The sequence below is a fragment of the Oryzias melastigma genome, linkage group LG4, assembly GCF_002922805.2.
Source record: "Oryzias melastigma strain HK-1 linkage group LG4, ASM292280v2, whole genome shotgun sequence".
Classification (NCBI taxonomy): domain Eukaryota; kingdom Metazoa; phylum Chordata; class Actinopteri; order Beloniformes; family Adrianichthyidae; genus Oryzias; species Oryzias melastigma.
The window spans coordinates 14,257,507-14,280,086 of record NC_050515.1 but is presented as its reverse complement, the minus strand read 5'-3'; the positions used below and the strand labels follow the sequence as shown (position 1 = coordinate 14,280,086).

The following is a 22,580-nucleotide window of genomic DNA, read 5'->3' as shown; positions in this document are numbered from 1 at the left end:
CAAGGGCGATTGCAGGTTTGGCTCCCATCTTGCCCACCCATGTGTCAAAGTGTCCTAGGGCAAGATACCAAACCTCATTGTTCACACTGTGAAGTGTGTGTGAATGTGTGTGTGGATGTGTGAGTATGGATGGAAATGCAACTGCAAAACACATAGGGCCTTAAATTCCCACTCCAATCATCTTTTAATCTAATGTAAAAGCGTGTGGTCTTTTAATTACGATTATTCAGTTTTTAGTCAAAATCAGATTAAGGACAGCAGGAGTTCATTAGAGATTATTCTCTGAATTGTTGGCAGGACTGCTAACATGGAAGTAAGCCTCCACTGATATTCCATCATCCCTTTGTTTCCATGCTCTCCCGCTAGTTTATGGAATTTGACCTGAGCAACTAAACTTTGTCCCGGCAATTACAGTTCATCAAAACTGAGCTTTTTTGAAACCACATTTTTTTTATCTGCTGTGGAAGCTGTGTTGATTTTTTTTTATAATTGGTCAGTTTTGTCTAACACTCTGATGCTTATCTAGAGTTTTAAACAAATTGTAGAAACTCGTGTATAACCATTTGAAAGTATGCTGCACACTGTTTGCGTAGGAATGTCCTGAATGGGAGGAATCTGCTGATCTTAGATCTACAAGTTGATATTTTAGTAGTGAATGTGTGAGCCTGTGATGGACTGGAAAGCTATGGTGAACCCTACTTTCCCCTGAAGTTGCTAGGATAGGCTCCAGCAACTCCCTTGTGACGCTGCAAATGACAAATTGAGAACATAGAATGCTCATTGTAAAAATTGCCACTTTTTGGATATTTGTTTTTGAATGGAACTCTCTTTACATCTGATCTGGATGTCACCCAATGTTCTGGGCATGTGACTCTTGATGGAGAGCTCTAGGAAGACTCGGGATGCTCTGGAAAGACAATGTCTGTCACCTCAGGATTCCCCCGGATGAGCTGGAGAAAGTGGCCTGGAAGAGGCCCTGTAGTCCAGTCCCAGATGAGTGGAAGGAAATGAGGGATGGATGACTCTTTTAAGCCACAGAACCAAAAAAATATTCCATAAAGGATTTATGGTAGATATATTCTCTTTTATGTCATTATATTTTACATTAGATTATAATTTAAGTATATTCATGTAGAAACACATTATAAAGTGTTTTCCTTATATGATAATCAATAATATGAATGCATAAAGATATGTTGTACTTCTTTTTAATGAAAAGACAGAATAGCATAATGAATGTTGTACATAACTCAATCATTTTGATGTAGCTGATACATAAAAATGCAGACTGTTGCATGTGTGTACAGTAGTAAGCCGGAAAACATTAGAAAACTCAAACCCAGCAGGAATTAAGATTAAGATACAAAATGCACTTATGTACTGTATCAGAGAGTTAGGTTATGAGTTTTTTTTTTTTTTTTTTACTGTAAAATAAATCAATGGTTCCTAGTTTGACAACAGCCATTTGGTAAACAAAAATAAAATTTGAGCTTTGTATTTTTAAAAATATTTATAACTTATATATGCTTAAATTTTCGTTTTTGGAAAACGGTATAAATATGAGATTACATCTATTAAAATGAAACCCATACTTACATTCTATTAAAATGATGAACAACTAATAAAGCTTTACAATGTTTTTTACATTCATGGAGGAACTTAAGAAAGCATAAATTTAAAGCAAGTGTGTTTTTTTTTTAACAAAAAAAAAGTAAAAAATAAAATAAATGCACATGTTAGACCTCCACAGTGACAGTGGGACCGTTACTGGTGTCCTCCACGGGGACTGCCTCCGTGGGGCCGTTAGAAACCTCCTTCTCGGGCTCCTCTTTGCTGTCTTCCTTCGCTGCCTCAGCCTCCACAGGGCTGCTCTCTGCTGCCGCCTGCTGGTCGTTGCTGGTAGTGCTGGCGGGTCTCTCAGCAGCTTTCTCGCTCTGCTGCTCTTCCGCTTTGGTTTCATTGATGACCTGAACGCTGGCGCCCCCAGTGGCCTGGACTGGCTTTGCTTCTCCGTTCTGGACTGGATAAGTACTCTCCAAAGCACTATACAGAAACGTGTACTGTTCCTGCAAAAGACACAGATTTTTGTGTAAAAACTTTATTTGTAGTCACACACCTGGTTATACAACCCATGTAAAAGTATGTTACAATATAATTTCTGCTTAAATTCGATAATTAAAAAAATAATAATACATTTTTTTTCCTCTGGCTCAATATTTTGTAGTTTGATAAACCCAGAGTCTCTGCTGAATTAAGTAAAACATATTTTTGTTTGTGGATCACTGCTTAAAACATAAAGTGATTATTTTATGCTAGTCTTTTAATTACAATGCTGTCTTTTATTTTACATTTTGTCATGGTTTTAGATCAAAACTACACAAATACAATCTAAATCTGCAACCTTTAACACTAGAAGTGCCATTTGGGCCTGTTTATTACTTACGAGTTGTCTATAAAAAATACACTATACTTTTGTGGTCATTAAGGCATTCATTTGTAAAATATAGTTTTCAAATATTTAAAATAATTGAATTATAGAAATGATACATTTCTCTTCTTAAACAATTTTTATCTTACTATTCTCTTGACAGCAGCAGATAAGTTCCTTTCAAAATAAATAGACCCTGTATCAAATAAGATCCTCCTGATGCAGCAGATTTACTTGAATTAAAAAGGCAAAAAAGTCAAGTCAGGTGTGGCATTTTCAGTCATAATTTTGGTGCATCCTCCTCCTTTATCTTCCTTTACTGCCCCTAACATTTTAAGACTAACTTTTCATCTGAACAGCAACTAGATAAGAATGTGAACTTTAAGTTGTTTTTTTTTGTTTAAATACCATTCTGACACACTTTTAACATGTTTTGCCACAACTTTCTTAGTTATCTGACTAAAATATGAAAAATTAACCAGAACAACACTCACTTTTTTATTGTCAGTATTTTTCTCTAAAGCTGAAGAGCCACAATGGAAAGAAAAAGGAGCTGCAGCTGAAGTGAATCTGCTTTTAGTGTCTACTTTCGGAAATAAACATTAAAAAATGTCTTCTAATCCCGCTCATAACCATGAATGCCATCATATCTCTTACCAGGCTGGAGATCATTTTTTGTCTCTCTTTACGCAGAGTTTTAACCACCTGGAAAACATCTACCAGCTTCTCATTCTCAGCACTGTCCAGCAAGTTCCACAGAGCGCAGAAAACCCCTGAGCGGGTGGAGCCATCGCTGAGGAGGAAACAAATACAGAGGGACATTACAGATAAATGAAGCTTTTGAGCATGAATTTCAACTACTTGCTCCACCTGATCTGATTGCTGTTACTCATTGTTTTGTAGATATATTTTCAGTGTTTATCACAAACATTAGTGATTGGAAATATTTCACTATTTATCTCAACTCTTTTCAAGACACTTTTTTTCAGGCAGAAGAATTATGATTTTCTTCCATCCAAGAGACTATTTTATCTGGAGTAAAAATAGCTTCATTCTGGATTTGAACCAAGAATCTTCTTGCTAAGAGAACCCTGAACCCTCTGTGTCTTACTTGCAGTGGGCTAAAACAGGCATGCCCTTTTGTGATTTCCCGCTGCCACAGTTGCTCTTAACATGCTTGATCATGTCTATGAGGTCCTGCGGTTTCTCTGGAAGCTCTTTGTCCCACTTCAGGAACTGGACATGATTCACCTCCCGAACCTCCGACCTCTGTTGACAGACGTGTTAGCTCACATTTCGTTAAATTCAAAAACTGGCAGAACAGTTGTCTGCTATGTTACCTTGATGTGGCGAATCTTCATGGTGCGGTAGACGAAGGCTGGAAAGGTTTCGGTGTTTGTAACTTCCACCTCAATGTATCCAAAAGTCTTTTTCTCTTTATCCCAGTACACAGACTCACAATCCTGTCACAGACACACAATATTCCTCATCAGTCGTCGGTGGAGGGATTGTTATTTGCGTATTGTCCGTTATCTACCTTATCATCCTTCTCACACTCTGAGAGCATTACAACGTTTGGGACTCTCTTCTGGTAAATCATCTGCCAGAAGTCATTCACAGTGTCTGGGAGGGGGGTCTGCGTTGTGATGAAGGCATGCTGGTCCCAGTACCCCTGTGTGCATATAAAACAGAGTTTTTTTTTGAGTTTACTCTAAAAAAAATACTCTTAAGAATATGAAGAAGTTGTCGTACGTCAATGTAGGAGGCATTGATGTATTTTGCAGACTCTTCTTCCTCTTCGTCTGATGACTCTTCCTCTTCATCTTCATCAGGGTCACTGTCATGGCTCCGCCCCTCATCTAACCTCAGCAGCACTCGGTTGTAGTCGTCTGAGGGTGGGAGAGCAGACAGGTAGTTGGCAGGTGAAATGAAACTCAGACACGCAAAGGTGTGGGCGCGTGACGCCGATGCTCACATGGAATCACGGATTCACAGCGGTTCTTTGCTTTGTTTTCCTCTGTGACCCCTGTGTTGCATGTCCTCCAGGTTTTAAAGGAGGGGAGTCTCTGAAGGATGAAATACTCATTAATCATCATGTACTCTCTAGATTTGTTAGGAAACAAACGGGAACGCACCTCAAACTCCTCTTCCATTAGGGTGGATTCAGACTCTGGGGGGCCTTGTTTGAGCGTGCTCACTGTGCTGTGCAGCTCTGACAGACTGATCTCTGTTTCTCCAAACTGGTTGTGCTCCAGCAGGGCCTGGTGAATCAGGATGTACTGGGCCTGCGCCATGGCACAAGAAAGGGAAGAGGATGTGTCTCAACAGGGTTTGTTTCAATGTTTTTAGTCTTCACATTCTAATGTTGTAGAATATACACAGAAAAACGACTTTACAATTTCATCCAACACAGAAATATTCCTAAAATTTTGTGTTCAACAAACAAGAATTCAAAATATCAAGTAATTGAAAAAAATTTAAGTTTTTCAGCCACAAAAGTAGATAACTGTTTGTTTTGATGAAGATTTTTAGCACTTTTCTTTAATCATTTATGGGAAATATTTTAGCTAAATATCTCACCCATTGAGTTTCCATTTTTTGTACTAGTTCCTGCACCTCTTTCCCCCTTTTTCACACCCTCAGTGATCACCAACACAAGTTTTTTACCTCAACTTGAACCATGAGGCATCTCTGCCTGCGCAGTCTGACAACATAACCGTAGATGTCCACTCTGCCCTCCGCCTCCAGACCCTCCATCATGGCGTCGATGCCGATGTAGGTACCTGTCCTGCCGACTCCAGCACTGCACAAGACAAGACACAAGAAGTTCTATTGATTCAATATGGACTCAAAACTACATTTAGGGAGAATATATGACTTAGTTGCCCAACAACGATATGCATGTGTGGATTTTATTCTTTGATTGTTGACTCCTAATTGCCTTAAGAATAGAAAATAAGTGTGGGTGCTTTTTAGTCTCTATGTTTGGAACTATAATGGACTGGCTGTGTTCAAGATTTTGCTTCTGAGAAGCGTTTTATTTGATGATCAAAGGGAAGAAAAAATTGTTATTTTTTCCCAATTTAGCTGCACTTTAGCAGTTTTATGCTTTTTTTTAAGTAGGGGTGTCAAACATCTGGCCTGCCAGATGGTTTAATCCGACTCAGCCATGAAGAGAAAAAAATATAAGAATGTAAAAAAAAAATGTTTCTAGCGCGTTCCTGTAGCAGGTTATTTAAAGGGGCCCTACCATGAAAATTCTACTTTTTGAGGTTTTAAATGCATTTTACTGTTCATTCCTCACTATAAAGAACCTCAAAGAACCTGCATTTAAGAGAAATCCTCTAAAAACCTGCACTGTCTGCAGCAGCCCCTCCCATACCCACGAAAACTAGCGGTTGGAAACGTGCTGATGTAAGATCGATGTCAACAGCTCTCTCCAAGAAGAGTCTGCTCTGACAGCTCCGCCCCCAGAGTAACACAACCTCCAATTTATCCTTTTATCCAGTAATAATCATAAAAAAAACCCAAAAACGTTCATTTTAGATGCAGAATATCATATATCTTCCAATTGTGTCCTGTCTTCAATAAATCCCAGCTCAAATAGGTGTTTGTTATTTTTTCCGCTATTATGTTTCCGGTCCGGCCCACTTGAGATCAGTCGGGTTGAATGTGGCCCCTGAACCAAACTGAGTTTAACACCCCTGCTCTAAAGTAATGGTAGTGGAATAGATGGAAAAGGGTGTTTCACGTGCCTGCAGTGAACAACAATGGGACCACTGAAGAAATTCTTGAAGGCATTGACGCGCCGCCTCAGCTTCAGGAGGAGCTGCGGCTCTCCTGGGACGCCATGATCTGGCCAGCTGATGAACTGAATGTGAGTCACTTCCCTCTCTGAGTTCTTCTCCCTTTTCTGTAGACAAGACACACAAAAATACGTGTTTCAAACTCAAAGATTGACCATGTACAACCACTTATTTAGACTAAAACCAACCACACTTGCGAAAGCTTTTGCAAAAGCTTGTGTTTCATAGTTTTCAGAGCAGACTCACGTTAGTCAGGCGAAGATGGCGGATGGTGTAATCTGGAAATTCTTTTTCTGAGGTGAGTTTCACAATAAACTCCTCGTAGATCTCAGTCTCTCGGTCTTGAGAGGGCCAGTACTGAGCACATTTGACCTATAGAAAAGCCACAAAGCGGGAAATGAGAAATATTGACAAAGTTAGGGTAAAACTAATATCAAACTAATGTCAGAAATACTGCAGTAAAGTGAGGATTTTACCCGGTTTCCCTCCTCACAGCGCGTCACCATGACGATGATAGAGGACTGCTGCTCCCAGACCATCCTCCAAAAGTCCGACACAGTCTCATCCTTTGGTCCTACAACAATAAACAATCATGCATCTTTGATATACACATACAGTTATATTAACTTGTTTATAAATAACAAAAATGTGTCTACCTTGAGCTGCAATGTACTTTTTGGGTTCCTTGTACCCCTGTAAAAATAAAGAACAACATTCTGTCGTGTGGATCTTCAACAAGTTAAACATGAAATCTTTTTTTAAATTCCTGAGAAAGCATATTTCTAATTCAAATGTGTGACTATCTTGACATATTTTGAACAAAAAGAGGTTTGGTTGTTGACATACATCAATGAAGCTGGCGTTGATGTAGTCACATCCTGGTTCTCCGTTTCCTGTGCTCAGCTGAACACGGTTGTGATCGTCTATGTGGGCAAATGAGACAAAAAAGTCTCCAATGAGATGTCAACAATTCTATACAAAACTCCATAGTTTTTATGTTTATAACAACCAAATCCTGGATAGTTGGGAGTTCTTATTGTCGGTCACTCACATGGAAGGATGTCCACGTAGCGATTCTTGGGGCCATTGAAATGCTTTTTGGCTTCTTTCACCGAGTATCTTGAGAAAATCCTTGGAATGCTCTAAAGGGAAGAACAGATAATGCATTTGACATTTTAAAACAAATATAAAAACACATTTAAAGTCCCACTGTAATAATCTTTGGATCTATTTTAAAAGCATTCCCAGTGGTCTTTGAATTATGATTATCAGGACAAATAAAAAAAAAACGGTTGTTTTCTAGGATATAGTTTCTGCAGTATGGAGTCTGGAAAGAGCCAAAATGAAATAAATATATACACCATTAAATAAATAAATAAATGTGTCATTAATTATTTAAAAGTGGCAATAAATAAATATTGAAATCAGCTGTGAATTGTGGGCGGAACGGTTAGCCCGGAGTAAGCCTGCCCAAGATTTCCCATCATCCTCTCTGCTGCTAGTTTACAGCCTCTCACAACCCTAAGCTAATATTACCAGTGCTACAAATATCACGAGCAATATTGGAGCAATGCAGCCGTACAGTTTTGATCCAGATACCAGCTCAGACAAGGAAAATGAAGACGTACATGGATCTAATTGTCTGCAAGTGGATACATCAGAAAGGAGCTCTGCAGAGAGCTTGTGTCTACAAGCTTTTTCAAACTGCTTTTTTTGGTCTGCTCCTGATTCACAACAATTAGAATAAATAAATGCTCAGAAATACAATTTTAAGGTAAACTTTCTTTATATATCTCCTTGATCAGGGAAAAAAAACACCAAAAACATGATTTTCATTGGAGTAAACCTTCAAACTAATTTTAAAAAAATGTTTATTGCCAAAATATATACACTGTGAGGTTGTAGTAGTAAAGTAATGACAAATAATGTTTAAAAAGTTACTTCAAGGGGAAAAAAACTGCCTTCCCCACTACAAAAAGATGTCCCATGATACATTGGAAACCTCAATTTGTACTTTAAATCATTTGACAACCATGCTTAGGTGTCTTTTGATGAGTTCTTGCGCTGTAGTAAATAAAAAATCTGATTTCTAAACAAAAGCAACTAATCAATAGTCCTAAAATGTAATATTTTATTAAAATAAAGATTCGTACCTGAAACTCAGCCAGGAAAAGTCGTCCCTCGTCAGCAAGCTTCCTCTTGTAAGTTTCCAGCAGAACCTCTGCGGCAATCGGATCCACTGTCATCAAGTTTTCTTCATCACCTGAAGCGATAGAGAAAAAGATTAAGTGCAAACAGTCCATCTTGAACCTTTAGTGGGTCTCCCTGACCACTTTAAAAAACTGATCGGGTTTGGCAGAACTTTATGCTTAAAAAAAACATGTTTTATGGATGTTACAAAGGAAAAAAAACAACCATTATGCCAAGATTCTGCTTCCATTTATATCTCACTGAATATAACAAAATATCCCAATAAATAAAAGTTGGTAAATGATATTTTATTAGGGAAATTTGAGCACTGAATTCAGCTTAATGTTTATTTTATAGGGGTTTAAGGCTTATGCTTATGTTTTCTTTTTTTCTCTATGTTCAGTTTCAAACAAATTAAATGAGTAACGTGCAGTAATACCTTAAAATGAGTGTCTGATCATCCTCGTGTTTAATGGCTGTAAGTTCTTTTTTTTCTATATATTTGGAGACTTCATTTCTGGTTTCATGACTTTACAGGTAACTTGTTTAAATGTGCTTATTCTAACTTCTCTTTACTGCAAAGAAAACACCATGTCACACTCAACCATCATTTTGTAGGAAGCCTTCACTTGACTGTTGCTTTAAATGTTTATTTTGTATCAGGTCAGTCTCAGTATTAGCATATTATAAGATTGTGGATTTTACCACCTCAGTACAGTGTGGGAAGTGAAATTCACAGTTGAAACGTGCACATAATTAAATAGTGACTCGGTTTGAATATTAAGAAGAAAATGGACACAAAAAGGAGGACAAAGGGAAGTTATTTGGTCAACACATGAATACTTGGAACTTTATATTTAGATAAGAGTTAACATTCACACACTTACTTCCTTTTTCAATGAGGTTCATGCTCTCACCCATGTCACTGCAAAAGAACATTTTTAGAAAAGAGAGACACTGATGTTTATATCTAAAATGATATCAAGAATGTAAAAGTGTCGTTTTATTAGATAAATAAAATGACCATTCATGGATGTTGCACTAAAGTATACTGACTGTGAATTTTTGCGCTTCAAAACATAAATTTTGTAGACGACCAGAAGAAGAGCCACAGAGGTGATGATGATGAGGAAGACCAGAAATCCAATAACAGCTTTGTCATTATCTAAAAACAACAAACACAAAAGGAAAAACAAAGAGGAAATGAAAGTAAACAATTAGTTTAAAAGGAAAAAAATGAATAGATTTGAGTCTACATAAAGTGAGTAAACGCAGAAATAAGAGTGTGGTCAACAAAGACACATACAGGAAGTGTTAACGCTTTCGATCGCAGCGGGGCTCTCATGGGCTCCATTGTAGACAGTCACCTGAACAGACAGAAAGTGTCTCCAGATTAAAAGTTATTCTGATTGTTGATTACTAAAAACTTCCTAAAAAAATAGAAACCTGCTTCATACTGACCTCTACTCTGTAGGTTGTGGAGTAACTCAAATCTTTGAATGGGAAGTAACATCTTAAGCTCTTTTCCTCCTTTACAAAACCATTAGAATCATGGAGACGTGCTTTGTACTCCCTCTTTGGTCCATACAACTTTTTTGGCTCATCACACTCTACATCAATGACGTTATTTTCTGGAACCGTCAGTCTCAATTTCTCAACTGTTGTTGGGACTGTTGGAAAATGGAGAACAAAAACCAATAAAGACCCTTCAGAGGGAAACTTTAAGTTTATGTTGAATGAAATATATCATCTGATACAAACATATATGTGTAAAATAACCAACATAAAAGCACATTTTTGTAATTAGAACACTAATTAGCACTGGTGTGAAGAAAATAATTATACGTTTTCATAATCCAATTATGCTTTTATTAAATTTTTTTGTTAAATATTTATTTTCATTGTCTTAAAGCTGAGCCAGGGTATCCAGACTTAAAATAAAAGCGGTTTCATCTGTCTGATGAAGACAAAGAGGATTTTAGGTTCAGATGCTGCAACTCAACTTCATAACAATGTCACCTGAAAACATGAGGACCTTCATCCACATTATTCTCTTTATTTTAATGGAGAACTGTTTAAATCTTAAAAAGATTCATCATTCTTCATTTTGTCAAATGAGATTCAAAATAAATTAAATTACATGATTCAGTTCACTCAAAATCAGTTGAAAATAAAAATGGGGAAATATGAATTTGTATATACATATATATATATATATATGTATATATACCCTAATTTATAATAATATATATGTTGAAAACTTAATAATTGAAAATGTATTCATCAGTTCATCAGTTCCAAATCAAGCTATGATTATCATTTTTTAATCTGATTAAAAAAACAAATAAATAAAATGTCATAATTTCAATCATATTTGCTATTTAGTTTTATTATTTTCTCTATTTTAAATACAATATCAATATTAATTCAACTGCTGCTCAGAATTTAAAATATTTGTATAGAAAAACATAACAGTTCAAAATAGTGACGGTTTTAGGCTTTTTGATTTAATTTGAAAAAAAATAAAAAAGAACTGTTGTTTGTTGTTTCTTTCAAATGTACAGGAATCTTTCAAAAAGAAAAGTTCTTCATTTACCTCCAGCATCAGTTTGCACTTCTTCTCTCCATCCTTGATTAACTTTCTTATCGTTGTATTTGGGATGAACTTCACAAGTATAATCAGTGTACGGTTCCAGTCCAGTAAACACACATGATTCAACTCTTGATTTTACTGTAACATAATTTTCATCAATTTGTTTAATCTTTGTTGAATAAAAGAAAATTATTTGAATATTTGTAAACATTTGCAGATTTTGTTTACAACATAAATGCAAGTGAAGCATTAAAAACATCCAGGGACCGTTTTGTCTTTTCTGTTGAATTGCAAAAAATAATCATCTACAATACATCTCCTATTTAACCTTAGACTTTCTAAAAATACTGTTTTAAAAATTAGTAACCAAACATCGGCTTTTTTCAAAAAAAAAATTCTAACAATATATTTATTTGATTTGTAAGCAAAAGTATAAAAATGAACAAAAATACTACAAACATTTTAACATTTTCACTTACTTTGGTTCTTTGTGTCACAGCTGCAGATATAAGAAAGTTTTGGGAGATCAACACCACAGCTGCTATTAGTTGATGTCCAGTCCAGTTGAATAGAAGTGTTGTCTGATGTGGATGTTACTTTGATATTAAAACCTGTTGGAACACGCTTCACATCAGCTAATCCTCTAGAAGATGTTTCTGTACTTTCATTCTACTGTGATGAAGTAAACATCCACGTACCACAGTCAATGTTAAAGATGACAGGTGGAGTTCTGATAAAAACAAAGGTTTCATTCTTGATCTCTCCAGTGCAGTTGTAGTCAGTGTAGGGCTCCAGAACAGACAGATTCATTCGATTTCCAGGAAGTCTTGTTTCTGTAGGAAAAATGTTTTTTGGATTTTAATTAAACTTGGTCACATACAGAGAAAATGATTTATTTAAGAATGAATCAGACTAACAATCAATGAGGTTATTTCTTCCTCTCTAAATTCTTCTAATTAAAACGCTGCAGTCTCAGTCTCTGTTTATAGTGTTCACTCACCTAAACAGGTGTACTCAACCGTCAGATTTTTACAGTTTGGAGGTAACTTTGGCTCAAACCTTACAGGAAGTTTTGTGGGTTTGGGCTCATCTATCTCAGCTGGATCTATGAAATCTAGATTAGAAAAAAGACAACATGAAAATAGATCAGGTCTAAAAATAAAATCACTTCAAATATAATGAGATCTCTTTTTACACACCGATTGTGATGTCTTTGGTGATGTTAATTGTTTCACAGCTTTCTGACTTGATATCCACAGTGAAACTTGAGCAAAAGTCGTCCTTCTTCAGTTTAAAACAGACAGATCCATTAGACTTCTCAGTCTTATTTCTGTCTGGTGTTGACAGAGAATTGCTGATGTCCCAATCACTTTGGTAACAAACATGTCCAGGGCGGTGTTTGCTGACTTTAATGTCATCAGGAGCTGAAACGCACAAATAGTTTGTGTTACACACAATGTGTGTTAATCATTTAAAGACGTAAAGATACACAGCAGAGCAATATAAAGTATTTGTACTCACCTGCAGATTCTGTGGTCACTTTATTTTCAGAACTCGGACAGAATATTTCTGTATCATTCCATTGAGCGTTGACAATGACTGTATAATCAGTACAGGGCTTCAGACCTGTGATGCTACAGGTTGTGTTTTCATTGCAGGACCGATTTTTTAAATTGTTTCCATCATTTACAGAAATGTGGTATTCCTTGAAAATCGTGTAATTCATCTGAAACTGGAGGCCAAACTTGATCTTTTTGACATTGTAAGAACCTGCACAGACATTTTTATGGCAACTTTATTTATAATGTATGTTGTTTTAAACTTATTTTTAGGATGGAAAAAAAAAAAGATTATACTTTAAGTGGTACTCACACTGAGGGGGTGCTGGAGTCCATGGAGGACACAATTACATTTGATGAAAAGAAAGAACATGTTATTAAATGTTTAGGCAACAATAAGCATTTTTATTTCTAACAATCTCACAATCGGACATATTCTTTTCATGACCTTCACCACAGATTGCTTCATTTAAAAAAACAAAGCTTTTTCGTAGTTTTTCATGGCTTCTTCCTTAAAAAAGGGAAAATGTTTCCAACCTGGGGATGTCGTGATGGTGGTGTTCTGGGTGACTGCAGGTGAGGTCAGGTTCTGAGAGCTGTCAGACTGAGAGGATGGGCTGAGTGTGGGTCGGGTTGTGTTTGAGATGCCTGAAGGAGAGGTGACTGCAGGTTGAAGAACTGGAGGTCATTTTCAAGTGAAAACATCCAAATGCAGATACAATGCTTAGCTTACATTCAGGATTCCCCTCCCCAACACAGTTAATGGAGCACTACACTGCTGACAAGACCTAAATACATTACCGGAGATGTTGGGTGAAATTGTTCCCTGAATTGAGGAGTTTGAGGAGGGGCTTGGCGGGGTGGAAGAACGAGTGAGGACAGTCGTAGTGTTAGTTTTGGCAGTAGCTGCTGCCTCAGTGCGTGGAGGAGTGGAGACTGAAAGAACAAATACAATTCAACACTAATTTTCAAAGCCAAAGACTGTGGCACACCCTATTTTATCTGTTGTAATCAATCATGTGATGCTGTCATCGGTCAATTAACCTCCAAGAAAAATGATCTTACAATAGTCCAAATGTCTTCTGACAGCATCTGAATACATTACCAATGGTGGTGGTTGGATTAGTTGTTGGAAAAGAGGACTTTGAAGAGTTCCCTTGCAGAGTCGCGAGAGAGGGGGAGGAGTCTGAGGGTGTGGCAGTAGCTGCTGCCCCAGTGAGTGGAGGTGAGGTGGACACTAAATCATTCAAAAAACAAAGAATCAGGACTTGGAGCTGCATCCTGAATCAACGCTCTAAACCCTTTAACACCAGAGCTCTGGTGTTTATGTTCTTTGATTTACCACAATGTTTTAATTGTTTTATTAATAATTATTTTTGATTGCCTTTTTACCAGATTTTTTTGTTAACACGATCAGAATCTGATGGATTGACATTGATCGTGTTAAGGGTTAAACAGTTGTATGTTAAAGATTCTGTTTAAGCATCACTGCCAACGCCTCAGGTGTTAAAGGGTTATGGAGGATTTCCTCTTCAGCTGCTGTAAAAAATATCCCCACTCTTCCTTTTGTGTTCTTTACATTTAGTAAAATAAATCATTAAAAGTAGCAAAAAGTAGAGAAAAATTGCAAACTCATTGGAAGAAAGACAAATAAATTAATTTCTTTTGTACCTGAAAGAATTTGCTCATCATACTTACTCATCCTTAAATCACCCCACATTTAAAAACACAACTTTAACACAGAATAAATAATGATATAAGAAATATTGAGCAACTTTAGGCTAACTTTAGAAACAAGAAGCCAAATCATCACAATAGATGGGCACTGAGATAATGCGTTTTCAAGACAGACACAAATATAATCTTTTTACACTGTTGATCACTGAAGAATATCACAAATTGTTAATGGTTTACCTAAATGCTAATCATGAAAACTTGTGGGTTGCACCAAAACTAATATCTTTACCATCACTAATAATAAATTGACCCAAACTGTCTTTAGGCTGAATCCAAATTCTTCCCCTACCCCTCCAATTGTAGGGAAATTAGCAGTAATAGGGTTGTTTAACATCGTCTTCTGAGGGCCTAACTCTTTTCGCGGAGGGATACAGAGCCCCCTGCCGCGGGGGTGTTCCGCGTCGCGCTGTGTCGCGGAGGAGAAACACATTTCTTCCTGTGGGTGTGCTCTGAAGCACATAAGTTGACATTAAAATGTAAGTAATGACTTCTTGTTTTAGTATGACCTTATTAAAGTTATAAAACCGATAATGTTATGTATTTTCAAGCACTAGCAGTGCCGCGCTAACATAGCTAACTGGCGAGTATTGATGACATCATCGAGTGGGAGTGCCGTCCAAATTTGAAGAATTTTTCCACAACTCTCCATTTGAAGGGCTAAATGTAGTGGTAAGGAGAAGCCTTATTCAAATTAAATTTCTGTCTATGATTCCAAGAAAAATACATTATTGTTACATGCTTACTAAATCATTTCTATTTTAAACTTTTAAAACTTCCTAGTTTTGGTCAGTTTATTAAAGCTGTAAATAAAAATGTTTTTTTTTTTTTTTTTTTTTAGTTTGAAAAAAAGAAAAAGCAGAGACTTGCCAAAAATACATAAAGGAACATGAAGACAAACTTCTCTTCCTCTTTCTCAATCCCTTTTGTTGCACACATTTAAAACCAATTTTCTTACACTTTTACACAAAATACATTTAATTGAAAATCAAAAATTCTAAAATCAAGACACAGCAGGGATTACAACCACACCAAATCTAGTTTTTGCATATTTGTTGAAAGTGAAACTTCTATCAGATGAGTGATTTTCTTCCACAAGTCAAGCTAACATGTCAACATTTGTAATCATTTAATGAAATGAAGCTGTGGTTCTCATGATTCTTAGGGTGAAATGTAGAAAGGATGGTCGAGGGAGCAAACAATTCATTATTCCTTTAGTACATCCAAGAAAGATGACAAAATAAAAGATAAAAATACAATTGTTGGATTTCCACTATCATTTCTGTTTTATTTTATTTTTAAAAAGTTGCTTTTTTTGTTTATTTAGCCTCCTGGTCTTGGTTAGTTTAGTAAAAAATAAACAGAGATTTTCATTTGTTCAAAAAAAAAATTAATAGTAACATAAGAAAAGCAGCAACTAAGACTTTAAAAGGAAACATGAAGACAGACTTCTCTTCCTCTTCCTCAATTACTTTTTTTGCACACATTTAAAACTAATCTCCTAGCATTTTTACACAAAATACAATTAAGTGAAAACCAATAATTCTAAAATCAATAGACAAACTTACACAACTCTTTTTAGGCAATTCTAAAAATGTGTTACAACTACAGAAAACCTTGTTTCTGCAGTTTGTTATTGTTATTGTTTTTTCATTTTCTCTCACAAATCTGGTTAAAATTTCAACATTTGAATGTGAAATGGAAAGCTGTGGTCCTCAGGATTGTTAGGGTGAAAGGTAAAAATGATCACACACCTGATTCAGATGCAGTATCTTGACCTGTAAAAACAAGTAGAAAAAAAGTGTAAGTTGTTGTTGAAGGGAGCAAGACATTCATTATTTCATTCATCAATCCTTCAAAATCAGTTGACAGTAAATGGGGAGGGGCTTAATTGGTTGCCATGGAAAGAGCAACTGAGTTATCTGGATGAGGCAGTGGTCTGAAACCTGTTTTTTTTAAGTCAGTTTGACAAGGAGCAGCACTTGCTATTTCAGAGCAAACCACAACTTCCTGCCCTGCAGTGCAGAACAAGAAGCCGCACAGACTTACATAGCTGCTTTCAGCACAGCAGCCATTTTCTTTCTTTCTTTTCTTTTCTTTTCTTTTTTTTAATCAATTATGTTTAAAAAACAAAACAAAAACGAAACTTAATTTGAACATTTGGAACAATAATAAAAATAATTGTAGCAACTCTTTAGATGATATCAATGATATCATTTGAAGCTATGTGCAAAAAGAAGATGGAGGTGATCAGGGACAGCCAGACTCTTCATGCCAGGATGTGGTTTTTGTGTTCTTGCTTCACACTACTGAGCAGCAATGCATGCTCTCTGCAATGACATTTTTAAGCCCGCCTTCTAACTGAATGTACTCCCTTTGTTTTCCAGAGATTGATGGAGACATACATTAGATTAATTGGATGGACATGTGTAAAATGTGATAAGACACAATATTAAATGAAAAAAAGGACAAAAACTTTGAGTGGGAAATGAATGCTTTTTAGATCTAGTTAACTCTCAATAAAGTCTGCTACTTGACCTAAACTGTATCATAAATAATCATATTTATAACTAAAAATAACTGTGCTATCTTTAAAAATATAATTAACACCTAAAAACCTGTAAGTTAACAAAGATTACAGTTTACAAATAGTTTCAGACTCAGACTGACAACATCACCAGTGGTTTGATTGTACACTGAAAAGTCACCTGACTAAGGTGTTACTAAAGATCCCCCACACAGACAACTATTACATTTTTATTAGGTAATAAACAGCACATTTTCATAACTGATTTGCCTGTTCTTCCTACTGTTTTCTTATGACTCCGTATCGCAAAAAAACGGGTGGTTAAAAGCGAATAAAAAATGTGCAAGTCATTAAAGCAATGCCTATTATAACCTTCAACCTTTTTACTCCATCTTTACTTAATACATAAAAAAGCTGATAATGTACGAATAATCTTAAAAACAAAAGTAAAGCTCACCAAAAATGTAATTCAAGTTAAAAAAATAAAACAATGTTTTGGTGGAATTATATACATTTTAAAAAACTGCATGTGTTTGATTCAAGTTAAACCATATCATAACTGTTTATAAAATGTCCACGACTCATACTTTCACATGTTCTAAAGCTTTACCAAAAAAGTTTAAATTCTCCATTTCTCGTTCAATCTTGAATAAGCATACCGTATCACTTTTTCTCTTTTTTTCAGCTAAAGTTCCCTTTTAAAAAGAAATGAAAACCATAGCTTTACTGAACTGAATTTGGGATTGTTAATACCAGAACGTAATTGATTAATTTGTGTTATTTAAAGACCCAAATTTATAAAAGGACAATTTCAAGATCAAGAGAAAATAACATTATTTAAAAGGAATTACAGTCAAACTTAATTGAATGATTGAAAAAACAGGATTTTACTATTAAAAATAGTCATAGTAAAGTTCTTCGTTTCGACAACCTTAAACAAATGGGAAAAGATAATTTGATGATTAATGTGATTCATTCATTTTTTGAGGAATAAGAATTAATTACAATCTGGAAATTTTACGGGAATTATGAAAATTAACTAAACTGGTCAAGATCAAAAGTGATCCCCAACCATTCAATGTACTATAATGTTCCTTAAAAACAGTTATTCTAATTGTCTAAATTCTTATAAGTTGACTCAGTTTCCTAAATGTGTGTTTTTTTATTACAAAACAAAAACAAAAAAACAAAATTTCCAAATGCCTTTAAGCTACTTAAAAAATTGAAGAGGGAAACTGGTAATAGGCTTAGTGGGCTAAGCGTACGGCTGGCACGCATGAGATCTGGGTTCAATCCTCGGGGTGTCCACTGATCTCCATACAGATTGGGTCCTTATGCAAGACCCTTGATGCTGCTGCCTAACTGGGTCCCTGTGCCCTCCAAATACAGGGTTCCGTCAGGAAACGCATCCGGCGTTAAAAAAACCCCCAAAAACTCTGATGTGAAATAGTGGATGCTGTTTCACTATGGTGACCCCGAATAGGATTAGCCGAAAGATGAACAACATTCAGTCCTAGGGTTGCACGGTGGGGCAGTGGTAGGCGTTCTTGGGTCACAGTGAGGAGGCCTTGGTCTGAATCCCTGCTGTAAACTTTTTTGTGTGGAGTTTGCATGTTCTCCCCATGCATGTCTGCGTTTTCTCCAGGGACTCTGGTTTCCTCCCACAGTCCAAAACATGCTTCATAGGTTAATTGGTTAGTCTAAAGTGTCCCTAGGTGTATGTTGAAGTGCACCCTGGGACTGTTTGGCGACCTGTCCAGGGTGTACCCTGCCTTTGCTCAACGGACAGACTCTGGCAGCCTCGCCGGCTTATACCCAAAGGGATAAGGCGGGTTAAGAAATTGGATGGTGGATAGTCAGTCTTATCAAGAAAATTTGTTTTACATGAAGAAGCCAAAAAACATGTTTTAGTTGCTTCTATTTCATTCGTTGATCTTAATTATCAGGTTTTGTTTGATTGGAGTTAAGAAAGAGTAATGATGCAGAAACAACACTTTGCACATTGTCGAGCATGACTCAGGAACATGAGAAGGCACACGCACAATAAAAAATATGTTCACTACATGTCATCACACTATGAGATGTACAGAGGTGCAACTGCAAACCTGTGATATTAGCAACATGGCTGTAACAAGTTGACCTCAAAAGCTAGTTTGCTAAAAAAAATGCAAGCAAAGAATCTACTGCAAAGTCCCAACACTTCTCAGTTTAAAAAGAACGCATATCTTTCTCTATGACAACTGAGAACGTATAGACAGAGCCACAGAGTTAAGCTTAACTGAAAATAAGCTGAGCGACCGCACCACTATGAACCATGGCTTTGTCCACCACGCCAACTCAGACATTTCTATCACTTCAAAGAAATTTCAGTTCCCCCTGTTTATGAGAAGGACCTGACTGAAGACAAGATGGCGCCTGACACCATCAACCAGAAGCAGAAATTAAACAATTTGCACTAATCCTAACCCTGACCTAAAAGTGTTGAGAATTGTTGAAGCATTTTAATAAAAAAGGGGAAAAAACGTAACTGTTAGACTTAAAATAAAGTTTTTTGAGCAATTAGGAGGGTTGCCAGTTTAAATCATGTTTTTTTCTAGCTTTATGGAGGGTCACTAATTAATTTTTTTTAGCACAATGGAGGGTCACCAGTAAAAATTACGTTTTTTTTACACTATGTTGGGTCACCATTTAAAATAGAGTTTTTTTGAGCAATGAGGAGGGTCACCAGTTTAAATCATGTTTTTTTCCAGCGATATGGAGGGTTGCTAGTTAAATTTGTGTGTGTGTGTGTGTTTTTTTAGCACAGTGGAGGGTTTCTAGTTAAAATTATGCTTTTTTTTAGCACAACGCAGGGTTTCTAGTTAAAATTACGTTTTTGTTTTTTTTAAGCACAATGGAGATTTGCTAGTTAAAATAAAGTTTATTTTTAACCATATGGAAGCTCGTCATTTAAAATGAAGTTTATTTTAACAATTTGGAGGGTCGCCAGTTTTAAAAAACTGTTTTTTAGAGATATAGGTGAACTTCCAGGTCCAGTGGAGTCCTTTAGTTCCTTAGTTCTGGACATCAATGTCTGCAGCCAGCTCCTCTTTCTATTTTTGATCTCATTCGCAGTTGACAAAAAAAAAAGTGTTTAAAATTTCCCTGCAGAATAAATTCTGAAAAGGTTTACTCTTCATTTTTTTGCAACAGCCAACAACAATACAGAAAAAATACAAACAGTAGTTAAATTGTTATAGTTGTTTTTAATAAAAAAATGACATAATTAGTCAGCCACTAAATGAAAGAATTCCACCTTTAAAAACGCATCAACTTGTCCATTGTGAAAAGTGTTTCGAGCTGTCTTCACATCCATCTTTTTATATTCTGTATTTATCTCAGAGCAGTAGCTCTTTGTCACTCGCAAACCCACTCAAATCTTAATTTATTCAGGCCTAACTATTCTGACCCAACTTCTTCATTTCAAGACACTTCCTCTTTGCTTGTCACGAATTCTCAAGTCATGTAGTGGTGTGGCGTTTCTCTGCCTGCGCTGCTGAACTCTCCTCTAACAGGAAGTGAAGGCAAAGGGGGTGGAGCACGGAAGATGTTGAGGCTCCAAACTGATGCAACAGAGCTGCACATTAAACCCTTAAGTTCACAAAGATTTTCACCTTTGACCTTTAGCTTTGTGAGATTTCCAAAATAAGATTTGAGGAACATAAAACATTTATTGTAAAATGTTTGTTTAGTCTACAAAGTTAGCTACAGTTAAAAGTTCCAGTAAACTGAAAATCAAAAACAATACTGGCTCTTTTGAGTTGAAAAGACAACGAGTGACTGTCTGCAAGTGTGTTGATACACAACAGTGAGTCACCTCACACATGTTAGAAAAACGACAAAAACTGACCCTGACTTAAGACCACAGAATGAAAAGAGTGAAGGAATTATTTTAACTCATGTCTGCAGACTTGCTGGAAATAGAAAAGAAATGTCTGATGTGTCGAACAGTAGCTGAACTCCAAGCAATGCTGGAGGCAGTGAGCTGCACAACTACACACACACACACACACACTCCAACTGCTGTATATCTTAACACAACTTCCTAAGTCGCTGGGGTTGAAGTGGAAAGCTTGCAGGGACACACCCCAAATTTTTTTTCCTCTTTAATCTTTGACAGACGTCTCCCCCCATCGCTCTTCCACCCCACCCCCCCATCCTTTCCACCTACACATGTACAGTACACACTCGTACCACTGCACACATGCACAACTTTAAAGCAGAACAGAAACATGATTGCAAAAATTCCCTCCGCTTTGTAGCAAATAAAGGAACACGTTTTAAAGAGCGGCTTCTTATTAAGAGTCGGCTTTGATTGAACACAAGTGTTTATTCTTTTGCTGAAGGGGGCTCAGAAACCTGTCACTTTTCAGCTTCTCACATCACACGCGTCTGCCGCGCTGAGTGGCGTTCTTGGGCTCGGAAACGTTAGGAGAACGTGAAGCAGCACAAATGCAGGCGCGAGTCAAAGGCTTGATGTACTGTAGCTTGTCAATTCTGCCCTCGGTTTAAGGGAATTTATTTTGTGTGGTGATGTTTTCCACCAAAAAAAGAAAAGGTACCTCTGAGTCTATCTGCTGACAGATTTACGTCTCTATCTCATGGAAAATAACTTACTTTTTTGTGATAAACACAATCACGCTCTCAACAACCAACTTCAAAAAAACTTAAGTGGGGGATGGTGGATATCAGTTTCTGAATGTTTTGCAAAAATCTTTTTGTGAGACTATTAGAAACTGGGAAGCACTTCTTCCTTGCCTCATTCACCTAACAAAGACCGTTTATCTGTTAGCATTTCAAATGGTTACTCACAGCTGACCAAAGCGATGATCCCGCCCAAGAGGAGCACAATCTTCAAACCAAGGACACCTGCCATGGTCAGGAGCTAGGGTGGGTGCAGCCACCTCCGGAGGACAGTCCTAGCGAGGACCAACAAAGCGGCTTGATTGAAGCGTTGCTTCCAGTTCTCAACTAAATTAAAAAATGTTACCTTATTTCAAGCTACATACGTTTGTCTGCCTTATCTGCTGCCGCAGCTTCCTGGACTTGTTCCCCAAACCCTGAACCTTGACTGTGGTTTCAAGTCAAGCAAGCATGAGTGATGACACATACCAAAAGAGACTGCCTCTACCTTTAGCTTGATGACAGGAAGTTCGAGTTTAGCTACGCCACCAAGAGCAGGAAGCCTTTTCTCGGTGCTTTTGCTAAAGTGTGAAAACTCACCACCCAACGAAAAGAAAGAAAAGTGGCCCTCGACTTTTGAAGACGTGTTTATCGTGTGACTACTTTAGCTCAACTCATGAGAACAGACAATTAAATAGAGGAAAATGAACACTAGATCCTCCCAAGGCCTTCAGACTAAAGTCTGTCCTCCTGGCTCGCTTCTCAGACGACATACAGTAGTGAAACTTCTTAGAACCCTCTTGTTTGTCACTGACTCCTCCCTGCACGCCGCCGCCATTTGTCCATGAACTCATATGGAGCCGAAAACTTTCCTTTCTTACACTTTCTTCCCTCTTTTTAGTTTCAACTCCAAAAAGAGAAGACATGTGACCCCTGGTTGCTGCTAACAACCACGTATGAGTAATGTCAGACGTGTCCAAAATCACTGACATCACGACACCCCAGCTTGGATCCCCAAATGCTTTATTTCTGCTTACATGCACAAGAAATAAGTCATCTATGTAGATGTAGAGAGAAAAAA

The 22,580-nt window shown here is 36.8% G+C and overlaps 1 protein-coding gene across 7 annotated transcripts; it reads right to left on the bottom strand.

The window, feature by feature from the left end:
• Positions 1 to 1,192: 1,192 nt before the first annotated feature.
• ptprc (protein tyrosine phosphatase receptor type C) lies at positions 1,193 to 22,339 on the bottom strand. 7 transcript variants are annotated; one of them, XM_036211556.1, is made up of 34 exons: positions 22,100 to 22,339; positions 21,886 to 22,013; positions 21,689 to 21,795; positions 16,065 to 16,088; positions 13,682 to 13,813; positions 13,378 to 13,512; positions 13,114 to 13,239; positions 12,890 to 12,901; positions 12,539 to 12,787; positions 12,217 to 12,441; positions 12,018 to 12,131; positions 11,716 to 11,850; positions 11,497 to 11,628; positions 11,021 to 11,155; positions 9,886 to 10,094; positions 9,731 to 9,791; positions 9,481 to 9,589; positions 9,312 to 9,349; positions 8,388 to 8,497; positions 7,286 to 7,376; positions 7,081 to 7,157; positions 6,891 to 6,927; positions 6,711 to 6,808; positions 6,481 to 6,606; positions 6,184 to 6,341; positions 5,096 to 5,231; positions 4,564 to 4,713; positions 4,404 to 4,494; positions 4,181 to 4,317; positions 3,966 to 4,100; positions 3,769 to 3,891; positions 3,540 to 3,697; positions 3,086 to 3,221; positions 1,193 to 2,066 (listed from the first exon to the last, which is right to left on the bottom strand). In XM_036211556.1, the coding sequence occupies exons 3-34, from the start codon at positions 21,750 to 21,752 to the stop codon at positions 1,737 to 1,739; spliced, it is 3,993 nt and encodes a 1,330-aa protein (XP_036067449.1). In that variant the 5' UTR covers positions 21,753 to 21,795; positions 21,886 to 22,013; positions 22,100 to 22,339; the 3' UTR covers positions 1,193 to 1,736. The 7 variants fall into 7 exon arrangements, with proteins under 7 accessions (XP_036067449.1, XP_024134724.1, XP_024134723.1 ...); XM_024278956.2 differs by having other exon boundaries at positions 21,867 to 22,339; XM_024278955.2 differs by having other exon boundaries at positions 21,886 to 22,339.
• Between the last annotated feature and the right edge of the window lie 241 nt (positions 22,340 to 22,580).